Source organism: Protobothrops mucrosquamatus, unplaced genomic scaffold (genome assembly GCF_001527695.2).
Source record: "Protobothrops mucrosquamatus isolate PMUCROS unplaced genomic scaffold, P.Mucros_1.0 scaffold39, whole genome shotgun sequence".
Taxonomy (NCBI): domain Eukaryota; kingdom Metazoa; phylum Chordata; class Lepidosauria; order Squamata; family Viperidae; genus Protobothrops; species Protobothrops mucrosquamatus.
The window spans coordinates 1948967-1970231 of NW_015386421.1; the positions used below are offsets into that span (position 1 = coordinate 1948967).

General features: G+C 38.4%; 1 protein-coding gene across 1 annotated transcript in view; it reads right to left on the bottom strand.

The window, feature by feature from the left end:
• IPO13 (importin 13) overlaps nucleotides 1-20822 on the bottom strand; it is a 55240-nt gene extending 34418 nt beyond the window's left edge. Inside the window, exons 1-2 of the mRNA XM_029283214.1 lie at nucleotides 20751-20822; nucleotides 6297-7033 (exon numbers count right to left, since the gene is read on the bottom strand). Coding sequence (XP_029139047.1) covers nucleotides 6297-7033; nucleotides 20751-20822 — 809 coding nt within the window. The remainder of the gene's footprint in view (nucleotides 1-6296; nucleotides 7034-20750) is intronic.
• Nucleotides 20823-21265: the final 443 nt, after the last annotated feature.

Genomic DNA, 21265 nt, shown 5'->3' on the forward strand with positions numbered 1-21265 from the left:
CCTCTCACAGTTACTACTATTGAGCAAGGTACCACCTATACTATACCTGTGCATTTGGTTTTTCTTGCCTAAATGTAGAACCTTGCTTTTTTCACCATTGAATTTCATTTTGTTAGATAGCGCCCAGTGTTCAAGTCTGTCTAGATCCTTCTGTATCTTAAGCCTGTCTTCTGGAGTGTTGGCTATTCCTGCCAGCTTGGTGTCATCTGCAAATTTGATGAGTTCCCCATCTATCTCCTCGTCCAAATCGTTCATGGAGATGTTGAAGAGCACTGGGCCCAGAACAGAGCCCTGGGGCACCCCACTACACACTTCCCTCCATGTAGATGCGGTTCCATTGAGGACCACATGCTGAGTACGGCCGGTCAGCCAGCTACGGATCCATCTGGTGGTGGTGCTTTCTACCCCACATTTTTCTATCTTGTCAAGCGGTAGGTTGTGATCTACTTTATCAGATGCCTTACTGAAGTCCAAGTAAATGCTCTAAATATCATGGCTGCCCTTCCCTCAGATATGTAAATAATGTAGCAAGGCCAGACTCTTGGGTTTACCAGAGAGGCTATTTTCATTCTGTCCAAGGATGCAACAAATTTCTATACACTGTGGGGGGAGGGAAATATTGTCCAATAGAGATTAAAAATAAAATGGTAAAATGATGAAAATGCTTAAGGACCATCGAAGACATTGTAAACTTCAAAGGTTTTTCTCTAAGTCCTCGTTACTATCATTTGATGTAAAGTGGGACAGTGATCCAGAATTGGGCCATACCTACTAATCCAGTGGTTCTCAACCTTTTTAATGCCGCGACCCCAACCGGTCGTAAGTCGAGGACTAAACCGGTTGTAAGTTGAGGACTAAACCGGTCGTAAGTCAAGGACTAAACCGGTCATAAGTCAAGGACTATCCAACCGGTCGTAAGTCGAGGACTATCCCTGCCTGGGAGTGCCGCACATGCGTGGTTCCGCCCCCTGCGCCGGTTGAGGCGTAGCTGGCAAGCGGCAGAGACGGAGTAGGCCGACCACCAGCTGGCCCAGCCCAAGGGAGGTAAGGCACCCGCCGGAAAAGGGGAAAAAATGGCAGACAAAAAAATGGCGGACAGCCTTGCTTGGCGACCCCCGTGAAATTGTCGATCGACCCCAAATGGGGTCCCGACCCACAGGTTGAGAACCACTGAACTAATCAAAGAAGACTTGCCTTGTGCTGACTTTTTTTTTATTCAATGCTACTCAATGCATTTTCATTTCCATTAATGCAGGATTGATATGTTAGCCTCAATTTATGTTTTATTTTATTTTTCCCAGGATACATTTTCAGAATCAGTGTGATTTTATTTTAATTGCTGACTATTTTACATGAATTACAGAATCCACCGTATGAGGTTGGAAGCAGCTTAGAAATGTTTTCAATGTACTGGTTCAAATGTTTATCTGGAATAAACAATACTGTTCCCATAATAGTCAACAAGTATACACTCTCCCTCCATCATTCTCATCATAACTTAGTGAGTGGGTATACTGCACATAGTATAGACCAATATTGTACAATTTATTATTTTCTATCCCCCAAAGTAAGAAATGCTTTCATGACTGACTCTGCCATTATGCAAGCAATAATGAGGGGGGGGGGGGAAAGGGTAACATATAATACACGAATTTTAAAAAGCATACCTACCTGCCCACTTCACACCCAGGAATGTGATCACTGACTTGTGTAAACACCTGACACTAACCAAGGAACCAGATTGTTAAATTAGTATTTCTTTTTCTAAGATCATTTTTTAGAACCAAAATGTCAATATTATTGCTTCATGACTGATTGATTAGGTTTATAGCCTGCCTTTTGATCAGAAACTCCAGGAGGAATACAGAAAGCTCTTATTTTTTCCCACAACAATCCTCTGAAAGAGGTTGGGCTAAGAGTAAATGAATGGCCCAATCATTCAATAAACGTCCATCGCTGAAGGTGATTTGAGTCCAAGACTTCCTGATGCTAGGCCAACATCTTAATCAGATCACCACAAGAGGTTTTTTTCGATCAAGCTTTTAATTTACCCCAAATCAGCTTCAAGGATAATATGGAATTTACCATTTTCAAAATCACTTGGCATCACTACATTTTGGCTCGCAACCATCACACTCATAGCAGCAGCCATGTCTTTAAAGTGACACTATACCTAAGGCCTGATCTGCATAAATTAAACACCTTAAATGCGATTACTTTTCTGGAATTTGCTGGCTTTATTCATATATTTGATTACTGCATGCAACAGACTTTAGAAAAGCTGTGATTTTATTTTAAAATAAGCCTGATATGCAGGAAAGAAGAAAGCTTAAACCTTTGGTATAATTTTGCTATTCTTAAGACCTCACATTTTAATCTGTTATAGGTGAAATGGAATAAATATTTGAAAATGTATGATATCCATTGTTTAAGCAGAAGAACCTATTGATGGGAGGAGAATTTGAAAGAGTTACAATCTATGAATGTTAATTTCCTCAAAGCAAAAATAAATGTTCACACAATACTTTTCTGAGGCATCCAGATAGCTAGCATTTCACAGTGCACTGTAGCATTCCAGAACCATACAAGTAATTTCTTGCCTGTCAATCTTCCTATTGCTGCCAATAAGTGACTGTAACTATGACAACAAGCACAGAGGAAATGGAGAGGAAGAGTAAGGGATGGCCTCAAGGGAAAGAAGGGAGATGCTATGCTGATGACTAATCAGCCAATTGTCAGTTTCCTGGCTACTGAGGCAGACTAATGAAGAGATAGGCTTATTCTGAACTTGCCCACCTGACTCTACCTCAGAGTCTCTACCTCTACCTATAGTTCACAGTTACAGGTGAAAGACCATACCCATGCTACTATGCTTATAGCATTGAACAATTCAAAAGCTTTCTGTTTCCTCTTATTATCCATACTGCTGGACTCTGCACTGAAAGAATAAGCCAAATATCTCCACTAATTTGTTTTAACAGCTTTCAAAAATCAGGGCCCATCTCCATCTTGCTTTACACTGAACATTTTGTAGAATATCACATTTTGGTGTGAAACAAGCCCACAGGCTAAAAAAAAATATCATCAGGTAATTGGAATTTAAAAGCTAGGTGTAATACAGAAGTCTGGGAGGATGAAAAGGCTGTAAGTATGGGTTACAGAGGGTTAGAAAGGAACAAGACTATATATATGGCTAAGGAGCAATTCAAATGAAACTAGTTCTGCATTACTATATTACAAGACGAGAAATGGAACTTGAAAGTACATTTTAAAAATACTGGAAAAGACTGACTAATACACAGACAAGATAACTGAACTAAAACTTTTTCCAACCAATGGCAATTCAATTTAACATAAATCAGAAAGAATAAAGAGTTAAGCAATCCTGGATCATTTCTTCCATACATCTTTATTAATTAATCTAATAGAACAGTATATGCAGTTTACCTTCTCTTAAGCTTTCAAAATGAAAGAGAGAAATAGGCTTATGTTATATTATTTCATAGCCCCATGATGAGATTTTACATGACTTTCACTATCACCAGATCCTGGAAGGGGAGCAAATTTTCTATTTTTAAACAGGTGATAATTTTTTCAGTAATTCCATTATTTTATAGCCCACTTTTGTTTGGAAAGCTCAGGATGACAAATATGATTCCTCCTGAACTCTAAAGTCTCTTACCTTAGCCGATATACTAACAACTATATCAGACTGGCGCCCACAGTTATGCAACGCTTCACTTTTGAGATATGATACTTTAAGTCCAACTAAGTCTGGCAAGTGGAGTCCAACATTTCTTTTAAGCAGTAAGTAGTTATTTACTCTGCCACCTTTTTAGATACTTATTCACTAATATTATGTTCCCTATAATTTTCCTCTCTAGGTTGAATATACCAGTGGTGGCGAACCTATGGCACGAGTGCCACAGGTGGCACTCAGAGCCCTCTCTGTGGGCACGCGTGCCATGCCCCGGAGATGGCAACCGTCCCTCTTCAACCAGCCGCCCACTAACTCGCCGAGGTCCCACATGGCCGGATGCATCCCAGCACCCATGCGCTCTCTGGCCTCTGTGTGCAGGGGCCAATGGTGTCAGGCAGCAGCCGCCCCAGATCTTGCCTCACCTTGCCCTGTGACAATGGCATCCCCGCCCTGCCTCGCCTCACCCCGCAGGATGAGCCTCCTGCCCAGCACCCCACCTGCCAGAGACCCCCTGGATCTCCCCCAACCCTGCTCGGCCCCCACAGGCATCCCTCCCCATGAGCAACATCGAGGTGATCACGCACACCTTGGCCACACCCACCCAATCTGTCATGACCACCACAGCTACGCCCACCCAGTGGGCCATGCCCACCTGGCACCGGTGATAAATAAGTGGGTTTTGGGTTGCACTTTGGGCACTCGGTCTCTCAAAGGTTCGCCATCACTGGAATATACTATACATGTCCAATTGCAAAATATCTGTCATCAATAACAGTTAAGTCCACTGAGGAATCACAGCACCAGTTTCTTCAAGAACATATTTTGATCCAGGTTTCTACTCAAATACTTTATTATGAAGAAACATGGACAGGGGAAAGGAGAAAAAGTGAAAAGACAGGAAGAAAATTATATAGGTAGTCCTTGACTTACAACAGTTGCTTTAACACCGTTCAAAGTTATGATGGACCTCTGCAGAGCTACCTACAACCTGTTTTTGAAGCTACAAGGGCATGTACACACTTAAACTGTCTCTAGGGTCACATGATCATGTTTTAAGAGCTTGGCAATAGATTCACCTTTATAGCCATTTGCAGTGACCTACAGTCACGTGCCTTAAGCTTGTGACGTTTTTGACTGTTTCTGGCATTTACTTTTAGTTTGCCGCAAAATATGCCCATTGATGAAAATGGATTTAACACTGCTGGTTTGCTTAATGACCATGGCATTCGCTTAATGACCCTTCTAAAAACGGTCATAACTTTGAATCCTGTCATATAATACCTCGACTTAACACAGAACGACTACCATAATTCCGGAATCAATTCTGATTGTAAGTCAAGGAGTATCTATACAGTCTTATCTGCTGATTAAATCTTCCAGCGTTCCTAGTTGCATATTATATTTTCTCATAAAACCACAACTATAATCACAACAGATGAAATCTCATTAACCATGTTCATATTTTGAAATGGACATAATTCTTAAATTCTCTATTAATACAATTCATATATCTTCTTAAATGGATTACTGAATTATGGACAATAGTGAACCTAAGCAAAGAGAAACTGAATAATTCTTTTTTTTTCCCAAATAATATCTCACCTCTTCCAGTGTTTTCTAAGTTTTCCCCACATTGTTCAAAGCAAAAAAACTTCAAGCAGTAATACTTGCAAATACTATACCAGTGATGGCGAACCTTTTAGAGACTGAGTGCCCAAATTGCAACCCAAAACCTACTTATGTATCGTCAAGTGCCGGATGGGTGTGGCCCATTGGCTGGGCATGGCTGCAGTGGTAATGGCAGACTGGGTGGGACTAAAAAGTTCAATCAATCCCAACTTTGCAAGATCTTTTTTTTCCCCGCGAGAAGTTGAAATTGACTGATTGAACCTTTTTTTTTTCCACATGGCGGCGGCGGCCTAAAGCGAAAAGGTTTTATAAAACCCAGCTGAAGGCCTAGGACTGGGGTGATGGCACGCGTGCCCAAAGAGAGGGCTCTGAGTGCCGCCTCTGGCACCCGTGCCATAGGTTCGCCACCACTGTACTATACCATAGGTATAAGTTAAAAATCTTTCTATAAACAGAGATCAAACTTGTTGGAGGTTATATAATGATAGTGCCCCTATCAAAAAACAAGCAACAGGTAATCTTATAGATTAATTATAGCTGTGGTGTGTTTTTGATGCTTACTAGTTAAATCTGTTTCAGAGGAGACTAATTACTGATACTTCTCACGTAAATAAAAGCGCTAGAGGTTTTTTTAAAAATAAAATATTGTTTAATGAAAAGAAAGGTGACAAAGAAGATAACGCTTGCTTTATTTGTGGGTTGCTCAAATAAAATTCTTTATTCTTACCAAGATTTCATTTTCAAGAACATTTGAAAACTTCATGTATTGGATTCACTTGCTTGCATTCTTTGTGCAAGAACGATACAAGAAAGTACACACACTTTTTGCAATGAAATCAGGATGGCTGAAGGAAGTTCTATTAATAAAATATCAGACTGGATCACTCCATATGGAAATAAATAGTTTATATCTAAGGTTGTAAATTTTTAAAACAATAACTGGCTCATAAGGTGAAACTATACTTACCTCTGAGCATCAGGCTGGGAAATGGCATTGACAATAGCCTCCACAGCAATGTCGAAGAGTTCTGGATCATGCAGAGAAGTGAAAGATGCTTGGATCAAGTTCTCACATTCCATCAGAGGAATCTCTAGTTGCACCCAACTGGAGAAACACTTCAGCACCTTCTGCTTAATGAAGCCAGGAGAGTCTTGCTGTTGCAACAATTGTTCTAGCAGAGGGAACACAGATGTGCACTCCTGTGACAAGACACTACGTACCTGCCCCTTACGGTACTGAGGCAGACGGCTGGTTTGGAATTCCTCCGGCAGCACTGTCAGTAGTTCCAGTAGCGCAAGGCAACGTGCTCGCCCATCCACATTAGAGTCCTCTGCCTGAAACATGCGTACCATGTCAGCAATAGCACATGGCCAAGCCTCTGGCATCATGTTCAGTGCTAATGAAGCCAATGCCACACAAAGGCGGGTCAGCACAATTTTGGAACCACTAGCAAAATGAGTTATGTGACTGAAGAGCTGTGATTTAAGGCTCTCATACTGGTCAGCAGGGATGTCATTCCAGTAGCGTGAAATCTTAATGTGGAGGGCACTGGCCCCAAAGTATTGGATCTCAGGCACCTTGTCCATATCAAGAAGCAACCAGCTGAAGTGCCAAGCTTGTGGTGATACTTGAGCTTGCATCAGCCATTTCTGGGCCAGGTTCTTGTTTTCAATGTTGGGGTCATAATATAGCTGGTGCAGTGCCTAAAAAAGCAGGAAACGATAAATGATTCAGCATTTTCTACATTCTCAAACAACCTAGGATGGTAATGAATCAAACCCAAAACATAAAACTTCTCCATAGGATAGGGGGCTCAATCGGACAGTTGTCTAGAGACTTGTTTCTGTTGACCAGGCTTCAGATAAATTTTGAATAAAAGTTCAATTTTACAACACAGATACCATCTTTGTTCTTTCATCTTCGCATCGGTAGAGGGAGCATATTGTTGTAATCAGAAAATAATGTAAACACCAATGGTTTATATAAGCAAGGACATCTAAAAAAGTTCAGACTCTTAGAAGAAACTTGGCTACATGAGATTACTTACTGTGGAAAATCATAATCTGGAGTGGAAAATATTTGTTATAATTTGATATATACTGGGGAAAAAAAGAAATTGATACTGAACCAAATAAAGGAGGTTTGTAACAAAATGGGGAAAGAAGGCATAAAAAGAGAGGTAAGTGGCAAAGGGAGGGAAACACCTCCCTTGCCTTAATATTTTTCTTCATAATGAATTATAAAGTTTAAACCTTTAGATATCTCTCCTATCCATTCTATCTCCATTTTAAAATCAACTTGTTTTACAATGGTTAAGCACAAACTACAATGCAGTAGACATATCACTATCACTATGGAAAATCTGGAAAAATAAGTTTTTTTTAACTAAATGCAACATTTCATTCAACGACATAAAATATTCTTTTGTTTCTCAGGTCCACATGAAAGAGCAGTCTGCCATCCTTCAGGAGATACATACAGGTAGTCCTTAACTTATAACCATTTGTTTGGTGACTGTTTGACGTTACAACGGCACTGAAAAAAATGACTTATGACTGTTTTTCACACTTATGACTGTTGCAGTATCCCCATGGACATGCAATCAAAATTTGGCAAATTACATCTATTTATGGCAGCTACACCCTCCCAGGGTCACGAGATCACCATCTGTAACCTTCCCAGTTGGCCTCTGACAAGCAAAGTCAATATGGGGAAGCCAGATTCGCTTAACGAATACATCAGTCACTTAATAACTGTAGCGATTCACTTAACAACTGTGGCAAAACTCACTTAACTGCCCTGCTTAGCAAAAGAAAATTTGGGCTCGTAGTTGTACGTTGAGGACTACCTGTACATACACACATACATATACAATACGATACCATACCACACCATATTACTAACTTACATACATATATATATCCAGGGCTTTTTTTCTCATAGAACGCCCAGAACGGAGTTCCGGCACCTTTTTTGGATGGAACCTTGTAGGGTAGGCAAGGCGGGTTGTATGACATGTGTTTGAGTTCTGGCACCTTTTTTTTTTTTTTTTTTTTTACAAAAAAAGCACTGCATACATATAGTGTGTGTGTGTCTCTGTGTAATTTATTTCCATAGCAAGCCCCTATAAATAAAGAACTAGTAGTCAGATACAGGTTTTAACTACTTAGGTAATAATATCTTAAAGTCTCCAAAGAATAAAACCAGATATAAAAAGCAAAACTGGATCACTACTATTTAATGTATGCATACAGGTAAACAGAGATGATACAATTAGTCCTGATACTGCTGGATTTCAGAAGGCCCTCAAGGCTATTCTTCCAGACATGGGGGGTCAGGAATTTAATAAACTATGAGATATTGTTATTATTGTTGATGGTCTTGACCATCATACTTTATTTATGTTTATTTTTGTTTTCTATTGTTATGATTAAATTTATGTTTTTATTTCTGTTTTCACTCAGAGTCACTCATGCAAGATGGGTGGCTATATAATTTGAATAAATAAACAAACAACAAATTATTTACTGTGATTCGAAACAATTCTGCAAGATTCCAGAATGACACCTTCAGACCAGATAAAAAGGTAGATGAAATTCAAAATTGAAAGTGATACAAAACAAAATGAGTATCCTAACATATATGTGCTGATGCTCAGTGACTGCATTTCTCCCAGGCTTCCTCGTCATTTAAGCAAAGTAGGCAGCAATAGTAATTTATTTTTATTTTTCAAATTTATATCACTGCCTGTAGACCCCACACGCTGCAATGCTCAAATCTATAATATGTATGTTTCTAAGCTGATAGCCTTAACATTCCTTCACATTTTAACAGGGGGAGTAAGGCCACCATAGAACTAGCAACAGCAGTATGTTACCACTAATAATAAATGCTATACAATTATCACATCAGCTTTATGGATTTAGCCTGACAAGGATTCCTTGTGTTCAGTCCTTTGACTTAGGAGATGGATACAGAAAGGGGAGTCATAGGAGGTCTGTAATATTGTGCTATTCTTGGACCAAGGGCAGAGACAGTAAGCATGTAACATTATATCTTATAGCAACACAGCACACAAGGCAGATTCTCTAAGCAACAGGGTGAGGTTTCTTCTGCACACAAATACCACTGGGACAGCATTAACCTTCTGAATACTAAACGTATGATAGATTAAGACTTCAGCTGTTGGGTAATGTTCTTGTTACCTGAAGCTTTACTCAGAATTCAAAAACACAGGATAGATTTTTCCCCCCTCAAAAATCAAGCAGATTGCACTGGATATACACCACATATTGTTTAAGAGTTTGGATAACTCTTCATATATATATATATTTAAGACACAGTATGGCTGGAACTAATATAGTACACTGAAATGAACCTGATGTTAGGAGGCCAATAACAGACACTGCTCAGACTCAAGGCATAGCTTCCTAACCCAACAATTTACCCATTATCCCCAACAGACCATGCATAGCTTTGTTGCTATTGTCTTTGCAGTGATTTCCACTTATTCCTTGAAAAGCATTCTGGGTCACTTTCCTACTTGCCTCACTGACCCAGCATTATGATTTTCTCGGCAGCCAATTGCCACCAAGCAACGGGAACCATAGCAACAGAAGCATCATCTTCTCATTCAGGCAAAGTCCTAGACCTCTTCACTATGTCACACAGGGTACAGACAATTGGAAAGGGGGAAGAAAGATCGCTGAGCAATGCCCTGGTTCTGCAGTAATTGTAACAGTTGCCATAAATAAATCCTGTTACAATCAAAATCTTATCTGGGGCTAATATAGATAACTTTCCTCGATGCATTTTAGCCTACTATCCACAAACCCTTACATTATGTGTCTACGCCAAGCTGTCAGACACATTGGTCAACAATCAGTGCTATCTTCAAATATATCCCAACCTTAACAACTGTAGTATAAGAAAAGTATTAAATAAGTAACTGATTTCAGAACAAATAACATAAACAAAGGTATAACTCTTTCAACTGAATGAAGTAAACAATAGGATTTCCCCCTCCTCCAAACTGGCATTAACATCAATGCTTTTCTTCTTTTGGTAAACTGTGAGGTACTCAAGTTTGCTGATAACCCTGATATAATTAGAGTGATTAAAAGAAAAAAAAGACTTCAAAAATATTGGACTTTCTAAATGGCTCTTTCCAATTCTATGATTCTATGAACTTTTCCTCATATTGAGGAACTTGGCATTAATATGGTTAAATATAAATCAGTACAAGCAAGTGTGAAATTATATCTGTTAAGTCAGTGATGGTGAACCTTTTAGAGACCGAGTGCCCCAAAACCGCCCCACCTCCCTGCCCACCCCTGCTCTGCGCCCCACCCACCTGCATGGTCACCCACCGCCTCCACAGCCCACCGCAGCAGATTGCCCAGGTAGCCCAGCAGCGTCATGGCGGCCATGCCCTCCACCCATGCCCCGCAGCAGCATCTGTATGTGACAGGGCGCGAGGGCAGTCTTGTCCCCGCTGCCTGGCTGCCATGCCCTTGGCCGTGCTGCTCTGCGCGGACCGCACTTGAGGGCAAGTCTCCAGGGGACTGCTGATGAGGGGGCCGTGGGGGAGGCGGGGCTGGGGGGACAGTGCACGTGCCCACAGAGAGGTTCGCCACCACTGTGTTAGGTTAAAAAATGCAAACCTCACAATGTAATGGACAGAAGGAATAATCTTGTGAAACAGGAGGAAGAACAGGAATTGAGATAACGGTAAAAATAAATCTAACTCTGGGGCAGAAATGTAATTTGAGAAAATGTCTCTCAAAGTTCTCATGAAGATAAAGCGAAGAGATGGGAAGCCTTATAATAAAAGTAGTAGTAGCTTGTGTGTGTTTGGTTTCTAAGTTTGATCTATTTTGGAGGGCTGACATACATTTATGATTATAAAATTTGAGCGATGGTGACTGATTAGAAAAGGGATCTTGATATTGTGATAATTAATTTGATAAAAATATAGGACCAATGAGCAACTGCTACCCAATTGTTCATTTTATATTGAACAGAATAAAAAATAGATCTGCAATATTATTATATTAGTTTTCTATGGCATTGCCATACTCTAAAAAAGAATAATAGCTGAAAAATATTGAAGGGCAGGCAAAATTTTCTATGGCTAGATCAACTTCATTATAATAAAAAGTTACAACTAGGAGCTTTTTAGATTTTTAAAAAATAAGAGAAGAAAGTCAGTATATTTAAAATTATGTATAGCATGGAGTAATCAATAAAGATATTCTTATCACATGATGGTAGAAAGCAAGTTCTTCCAATGATGCTGAATGAAAGGACAGATAAAAAGAAATACTTCAATGAAAGGATGTTATTGAAAATGCTCTGCTGACCCTGAGCTACACGATCCTCTGTTAATATCGTTTCAGGGAATCTCAAACATTTTTCTATCCCATTATATATAAACTGTATCTTTAAACAAAACTTTAAAGCACCATAATCCAGTTCTGGTCAGAAAAAGTCCATTAAAAATTAGCAACCTATCTATTTTAACTTTGGTCAAATAAACCAACTTTACATTCCTTCCTATTGCTCTCAAAAATTTTAATCTTTAGTCCCTTCATATAGTGTCCAACCATTTGATTTGTAATTTTTTCTTTGTCTCTTCTGACAACATTAACAAATCCTTTTTGTAAATTCAGTATAGAAAGGTTATCTAAGACACTCTTCTAGTCTATTATCTGTATGTCCTTTTTAGTTATCAAAACATCAGCCAGTGTCAGTGCCCCAAGCAGATCAAACAGGAAACAAAGCAAGATGAACTAATTCTATTTATTGTAAGGCTACATTAACAGAATTTTGTAAGTCTGAAAGTACACATCTCCTGCTATATAATTTTACTTCTTGATAAATTAGGGTGGTTCCTTTCAAAGTTTCTTTCTCTGCCCAATAATCAGTTGTAGGCTCCTCTCCCTTTTATCTGATCATTTCCATCTTCCAACATTATTCTCATATTTCATTACAGCCAGTTTCATTTCTATATTCAATATTTCTTTCTGGTGCCCCTCTAATGTCCACCTTTAAGTCCCACAAGAAGGATTCTTATGTTCAGTTTCATATTATTATTAAATCCATCTGGATGAGTGGCGTGGTGGCATAGAAGTGAAGATGCTTGCCTCCCACTTGGAAGGTTGAGAGTTCAATCCTAGGGAGTGACAGATGTTTCTCTCTTAGGGTGCAAAGAGAAAATATCTGCTGCAAGCTCTACATAGGCATCAGGAAGGGCATTTGGCCAGTAAGCACTCAACTCCATTCAGTCACCCCAAATAAAGGGATTACAGGATGGTAAAAAGAAAAAAAAATCCATCTGGACCTTTAAAATTCCTTTATAACATTCTAAAACCAATATTCTAATCACCCTTTTGTTATTAATTAAAAAATAATAAAATCCTTAACTCGTACTTCAAAACTTCTTTAGTAAAGAATTGAATGAAACTCATCCAGTGAATACCAAGAAATATGCCATTCCAGAGGTTCTCAATATTTAAAAAGCAATAAAAAGTTTATTTTAAAGTGATTAAGAAATGAGGATCAGTCTAACGTTATCTTCTTAAAGGCTAGATTATGCCTGTGAGCTTTAATGGAATCCTTGATTCCCAGTTGCCCAATTCACAAATAGATCACAAAAACATCAGTTATTGCCATCTTCTTATGAGGAGTCACTGTCTGGAGTATGTCTCATGATTTTTTTTTCAGAGAGATTTTTGGCAGCCCAGGCATCTGCCCATCAATTTCAGCTACAATGTCATCTCTACTTCTTCAGGGATGTCTTCAGTGCACCATGTCTTCACTAGAAGTCCTAATCCTTGTATTATTACCCATATTATTTCTATATTATTTATTTATTATCATTACTATTACCATATTTATTATATTTTATGTTTATTTATATTTATAGATGTTAGTACATGGGTATATGTATTTCTATATATGCTATACATTCTGGCTATAAGTCTGCCTATAATAAAGATTTGATTTGAAAATACCCTACTTTGGGGATTTCCCTTGTCCTGATTGGCCATTTTTCATGCCAGGTCTTTTATCCAACATAGATCAAACATTTTTTGGAAGCATTAATTTTAGAACAGTATTATCCTCAAAGCCACTAAAACACCACTATAGCTCACTTTTTTCATCTTATGTTTTAAATTCTGATTTTTTAAAAAAATCTCAGTCAAAGAACAATTACTTTCAGGTAACTTTTTTTAATGTTAAAATGTCAATATGTTTTTAAATGAATAGACTAGAGCAACTATCTGAGACTGCACTAGAATTTCAGAGACAGCTCTTACCATGAGACCAATCTGTTTAATACAATCTTCATTGTGATTTAAGGAATAAAAGGCCCATTATCTAAAAACACTGACATCTGGTAATACAAGAACCAAGGAACAAAACAGAACAAAAAAACCTCTATTAAACATAGTACCAAGAAAACAATTCACATGCCACTACAATGTATTTCAGATATTTATGAATACAATGCACACCGAGCAGGACAAAGCAATAAATAAGCAGTAGCTTCTTTTGCTGAAATTGTTCAGCATCCTATTTCTAAAAGAGCTTACTAGTGCTATGGATTTCATTTTAAAATAATTTTAGTATGTAGTTATGCTACAACTGTTGGCAGAAAATCTGCTTATATTTTGGTCCTAGTAGTCCCATTTCAAGAGTAGCTTTGCATTAGGTCACAACTCAGCCACAAGAAAATGGACACTCGACTTTTAAAAAAATGAATTATTGGCATTCTTTTTTTTAATAGAATTTTACTGATTTTCTATTTTTACAAATCATAGGTGCTTAGTAAACAATGTGTTGTCTGGGTTCATTTTTTACTTAACAATACATATTAAAATTATTCTGTGTCTTCTTTTTCTTTGTTCTTCAATATCGCTCTGTCAGTTTCTACACATTCTGGCATTCTTTAGTGTATTGGTTCAGGTGTGCAATCAGTAGAACCCAGGTCAGAAATGGCTATTATATGAAAATACAACAATCCCATGGCTTTAAGACCACCAAACATCTGTTTATTTGGAAGGATGAAAAGAAGTCTTAATTTAAACCTTTGAGAATATAAAAAACATTTGCATTAACAATAAGCAATTAGCTATTGTGCATAGCTTCACCTTTATCAGCAATAAAGATTTTAATCAAGGCAAACCCTGTTCAGGAGTTTTAAGCCAATTCAAGCTAAAGAGATGAGTTGAGTCAAGAAGTGTCAGAAGATCTATGATTTGCTGCCAAGACCATGCTGGAACGTCTAATATTTACGAACTCAGATTTTTATTTGAAATGAAATAACCGTAACCTTTTCTAAGTCACAGGGAAGCAAGGCACAAAATATGCTCCAATTACAGTATATGGAAAAATCCTTCCAGAATATTTTGGCAACAATAAATTAATAGCAACATTGTTAAAGAGTCAAAAAAGATTCACTTATATTTTATTCCCCAGTATATTGTTCTAAAGGCAGCCATCTCAGCTGTCACATCATCTAGTCCTGAAACTCAATACCTTAAATTAGAAGTGATGGAAACCAACCTCCTTTATCTATATAGCATAAATGTCACTTCTTAAATTTTCTAGCCCTCAACTCGGAAATCCATACATTGCTACACATATATGCTCACAAAAAAATAAGAAGGATTGAAAAGCTTCAAAATCAAAGTTTTAGAAAAAAGAATCGGAAAAGGAAGAAGAAGCAGAGATATGTGTTGTTTGGGCCAGCACCAAAGCCTACACCATTTTCAGCTAAAATATTAAGAGAACAAAAAATGTGAGTTTTCTCCCTGCTGCTAAATTTAGTTGGAATTTCCCAAACTTTCAGTTCAATTTAGTTCTGCAATGTCAGAATATAAAGGATGACATTTTATCCAAGTGCCTAAAATATTCCTTACGCTGCAACAAGCAGAAGATATCTCACGCCATTTCTCTTGTAAGTAAAAAAAAACCCCTCCTTTAATTGAGCTGTGATTGGGGTGAAATGCTTATAAAATCAAAAAGGGTATTCTTGACAATACAAGACTTTATTACAAAGCACTACAAGAATCTTTACACATGTTCCCATCTTCAGCAGCAGCCCCCGACCTTTTGGGCACCAGGTTCCATGGAGAGAGGTTTTTTTGCGGACCAGAGGGGGCATGGTTTCATGTGCTGTCTGCATCCCGTGGGTAGGGCTTCGCTTGTTTCCGTGGACTGGTTTCTGGCATGCCATGGACAGGTGCCAGTCCACAGACCGGGGGTCGGGGACCCCTGATCTACAGGCTCAAGAGAAGATAGCCCTAATTAATTTCTGCACAGTTGCTGATCTAAAACACATACTAGAAATTTACTGAAAAGAATACTGAAAGAAAAAGCAATTCCGGTCCAAGACTATCACAGAATACATGTAATATCTTGGAATTTTGTGCTAAGCTATTGCACAGAACTATTTTTGCAAGAAAATTAACTATGTTCAGCTTATAAAACGGGATCAATACAAAGCTTAATGAATGTGTTCCCTAAATTACCATTTAATATGTTTATGAAATAATGGATTTCTGTGTCTTAAGACATGTTTGGCCTATACGGTAGTTACAGGGATGGATTGCTTCCAATTTTAATAAAATAGGGAAATAAGATGTTCTGAGTATTGTTCAGACATACTGAACAATGTGTACTGAAATTGAAGCTCTGATGTCATATAAATATAGAAAAAGAAATAACAGAAGAAGTTAAAACTGCAACAAGAGAATAGAAGTAGTAAAAATATTCTTCATAGCAGTTATAAGCACAATATATCTTAACCTTTCTCTCTAAAGTTACATTATGACTCTCTTCTTTTTATAAGCTATCTACTCCAATCATCAAACCATAAATCAAATGCAATATTGTCTTTTCTCTCATCAAATAAATCAGTTTGTCCACCTCAGTAAATTTTGTCAATTTTACCCACCATTCCTTCATGGTAGGTAATGCCAAGTCTTTCCATCTTTGTACATACAGTAATCTCACCACAGTAATCATATTGAAATAATCTTCCATTGCTTTTTTTATAATTATTCAACCATCAATCCTAAATGGAAAAGTTCTGGCTTCAATTAAATATTAATCTTTAAAATCATTTGTACAAAAATATGTATTTTGAATTCATTTTTAAAGCTTTTTTAGACATTCACCAAGCATGAGAAAATGTCCATTCATGTTGTTCACATTTCTAACGTACACATTAAATGTCCTTATACACTGAAATTGCAGCTATAATGTCATAAATTGTATCACTGTTGGGTGATCTTTCCCTGAAATTTTCCCTAACAAGTGCAAGTCAGTAAATCTATTGGATTACTTCTTTCTCCTAAATCTGCTGTATGTCCAATATACAATGCTGCCCTCTCAGCCAGAAGACAACTATAATTCAAATAATAATAAATGAAGCAAAATATTATTTACCAACATCAAATATAGACATTGTTAAAATAAAGGCGTGTCTTTTTAGTGGCATTTCTTCCATCCTATTACTTGAATTTAATTAGTCTAAATATTTAATACAGTGAAAAATGAGAAGCTAGTTCAAAATCTAGTTAGCCCTATTCTAACATCTCAAGGCAAATATGGTCTCAACTGGTTAAATTTCCCAAACTGCAACACTTTCTATGCTAGAAGCCCTAGATTCATGTTGAAACAATATTACAAGAATACCCACAAAGAACAGAAGAAAAGAAGCCTCTTAAGGCATCTGAAACTGTTCTCATAGAGCATCACTTTCTGCATACAGCAAGGAAGACTCAAGTTGAAATGGCAGATTCAGCAGGATTTGCTAGGAAGACTTGTATCTTGACCCCAATTCCCTAATGCTCTCTGCAATATAAACTGGGCATTGAATTCAGCTGGTTACCCAACTGTTGCCCTTATAGTGCAAGCTGTGTTTCAGAGGAAAGCTTGATACTAGGCAATACCAGACAATAAGGCAAAAACCCTTTGAGACAGAACTGGGAGTGGGGAATGTGGGAGGAACCAAAAGGTTTCAGAGATTGCTGTGGCCACTTCAAGCTAGGACAGAAGGTATTCTGGAATACCCCATGACTGTAACTTCTACATATCCACTTCCCCCACCACTTACAGGGCTAATCACCCCCTGGAGTGTCCTGACCTTTCCTGATGTCAACATTTGTTGTATTGTCAATGCACACAAAAGAACTGCCTATGCCTTCTCTCCAGGGGAAATGATGAAGCAGCATTACCCAGGAGCAGATTAGGCCACAGAAGCTGGTATTGCCTACCACATAATCTTGCAGAATGCCAGAATATTTAATTTATATGCCCTGTGCAAATGGCAGAATGTAGTAATAAGTTTCAAGGTTCAAGCTAGGCATCTGTCATCTGATCATATCCCTATCAAAATCAAAAGGGAATCAAACTAGGTGTTTCTAACTACAGCTTGTAACTTGGTGAAAAGACAATACTTGGGTATTGCTTGAAAACAAAATGAATAAAAGAATCCTACTAGTGAGCTCCTAAGGCCTGAACAACACAATAAAACAATTCAGAGTATTGTATAACAGGGAGTAGCTACTTTAATGCTGCTGGGAATACAATGAGTATTAAAGGCAGATAGATTAAAGTTGCTCGAATTAAATCTGCCTACATTGTTCAGGTAGAATGCAGAATATTTTTCAAAGCTAACAAAGACATGAAATGGGTTTTCTTTAAATGAAAGCCCAATTTCCAACTGCATTTTATTTATCTGCATTTAACCTTAGAGTAAGTCTTCAGTGTGCATCCTGATTTTTTTAAAAAAGAAAAAAGAAAACTGTACCTCAACTTTGCAAACTATACATTATTTAGTTTGTCCTAAATATGGGGAAAGAATGTTTCTCAAGCCCTCAGAAATTAAAGCACCCAATCTCCACTTCCATTCAGACATTAACAGTCATTAATGATTCTATATTTATGACAGTCATAAAGTCTAGAAATTTGTTTTATAATTCAAAGACTGGGATTCATTTTAATTCTATATCCATTCAATGCCATGTTTTTATTAGTCCCTATTCCTATCCTTTTCTACTTGGAGCATAATCACAGAAAAGATATCAGCCTGCTAATATTTGTAAACACAAAATTTAATTGTTGACAAATAGGCATATCCATTTCCATTTCAGGTTCTTTGGCAGACAAAGAATTGTAAAAATTAACCTTCTTCAATCTGATATCTTCTAGTTATGCAGAACTATATAATTCCTGTCATTCTTGAGGTAAGTTGAAGAAAGCTAATTAGGGCAACATATCTTTGTAAGTTTCATCTATTATCTCTTCATATACTGTATTGTTTCACAAGATGTGATGGGCCTTAAGTATATCCTACTATCAATTCTACAATACTTCTTCTCCACTTTCTTCTTAATATTCATTTTATAACCTAGTCATCGCAGCATATGGTATATAGGCATCTATTTTCACTCAGATGCTATTAAAAAAACTGGTTAAGTGGTATAATAATTAGTTTTGATTAGAATAGGTTCCTCGGTCAATTTCACTTCAATCATGAATTCAGTAGGTAATTTTAAATAAGCTATTCTAGGGAAAGTCTGCCTTACAGGATTATTTTTCTGAACATTTGGAAAATCAATAAAATATTAATTACAATTATGCTTTTATAAAAATTAATTTGTTTCAAGAAAAGCATCACAGAGAAATGTAGATAAGAACATCATATTAGAAATAAGATGGCAGTCACTCCGAACTAATCTGTTTAACAGTGACACTATATACAGGTAGTCCTCAACTTACAATTGAGCCCAAAATTTCTGTTGCTGAAAATTTAAGTGAATTTTGCCCCATTATATGACCTTTCTTGCCACAGTTGTTAAGTGAATCACTGCAGTTGTTAAATTAATAACAGGGTTGTTAAATGAATCTGGCTTCCCCCATTGACTTTGCTTGTCAAAAGATCACAAAAGGGGATCACATGACCCAGGACACGGCAACCGTCATAAATAGAACCAATTGCCCAGGTATCCAAATTTTGATTACATGACCACAGGGATGCTGCAATGGTCATAAGTGTGAAAAGCAGTCATAGGTCACTTTTTTCAGTGACACTGTAATTTTGAGTGGTCACTAAATGAACGGTTATAAGTCAAGGACTACCTGTAGTTTTTACTGAATCAGGAATCATGAAACTGCCTTTCAGAAAGATCAAATAGTGTAGAATTGTCTACACTTTTGCCATCTACTAATGAGTAACTTCAAATTACTGAAGAGAAGCCATGCTCCCTCCTCTCTAACATGACTGGTAGTAATGTACAGAGCAAAAATAGGATCTTTCAGAGATATAACATCAGAGTATAGATAAATGTAATGTTTGGGTCTTTTATCAAATCTTTCTGTTCTCTTAAAGAAATCATGCTGCAGTGTTTCCTTTATTTCAGTTACCACAACTAGCCACATGAATTTCACATATAAAAATAAGAAATTGCAGTTTTAAGGCCAATATTTTTTGATATTATGACTTTCAAAGTATAACCTCAATAAATTCAATTATCAATAGTTTTAAAGTAAACAAAGCACAGTGAATGATAAATACAGAAAAAAGCATCCATGGGAACTTGTCAAATGTATCAGTTACTGCCCCGAACCAAAGTGACAGACACACCCAGGTTCAAGTTGATGTCATCAAACCAGCATCATACTTCACTACTAGTGAAATGACTGCTGTGACTTAGGAAAAAATGCACGTGACAGATACAGGTAATACCATACAAGAAGGATAAAGCAGCAACAAAAGAACCCTGCCTATTTTTTTCTATCAGAAAAATGTTTACCTCCCAGATTTCTAAATCTTTCTAAATAGCTGTGTTTTCTACAACCAGAGGAACTGTATCCCTGAAACTCTTGAAGAACAAAGAGTTTGCTGACATATGCTGGGCTCGAAGGAGCGGACAGGCTATATTCTAGGAATATAGACAGGACAAAGCATCACTTCTCTAAGGCAGCAGCAGCAGCAACAGAGTAATTTCCTTTCCCTGTCAGATTCATCCTAAAATCACTTCTTGGGAAGTGATAAATGGGAAGGCTGGAATATTCTAACAAAAGAATCAAGACAACCACTTATTCAAAGTGGAATGGCCCCAGTGGATTTTAGGGGGTCACACTACTGTAAAGAAAATGCAGAAGACCATGCCAGGAACCAGTAAGTTGTCCTGAAGAAGATGAAGATGGAGCAGCTGGCCTGCTGACTAGGAGAAGGGCATGTCTACAGTAACTGGAGAGAGAAAAAAAAAACCGCTTGTGGCAGAAAACCCAGGGGAGAATCGGAAACTCTCCCCCACTCCACCCGAGGGGCACAGCCCCCCAAAACCGCACCCAGCAGGTGGAATCGGCCTCTGCTCCCCAACCTGGCAACACCGCTCTCACCTTCTCCACGTTCTCCACGTTGAATTCCAGATTTTGCTGGAGGTGGAAATCAGGCTCCCCTCGGCGCTCCATGCTGCCCCCCCCCCAAGCCCGGAGCCTCGTCTTCTCTTCGCCCTGGGCTCTCAGCTACAGCGGGGCAGCGGCATCGTCAGGAGAGGATGGCGGGGCGCGGAGAAAGGAAAACGGGCGCCTCTGCAGGGCCGGCGGTCGGTCTCTTTCAGAGGGGAGGGCGACCCTCCGTCTGCCTCCGCGGAGAGGTTGGGCGCATGGCTCAGCCCGGAGTTTAGCCGCTTTCCCGATTCCTCCCCAATGAGTCGCGGGGCGGGCGGGCGGGGGGGGGGTCGCCTATCAGCTCGTCTGCAATAGGAGGAGGGGCAAGTCTGTGCGTCCCCGGCGGGGCCAAGGGAGTGAATGGGCAGGTTTTTTTTATACCTGTCTCTGCTCAGTCAGGGGAAAGGGAGGAGATATCCCCCACCGGGTGAATGAAACGTCCTGACGGCGAGGACGAATCAAAG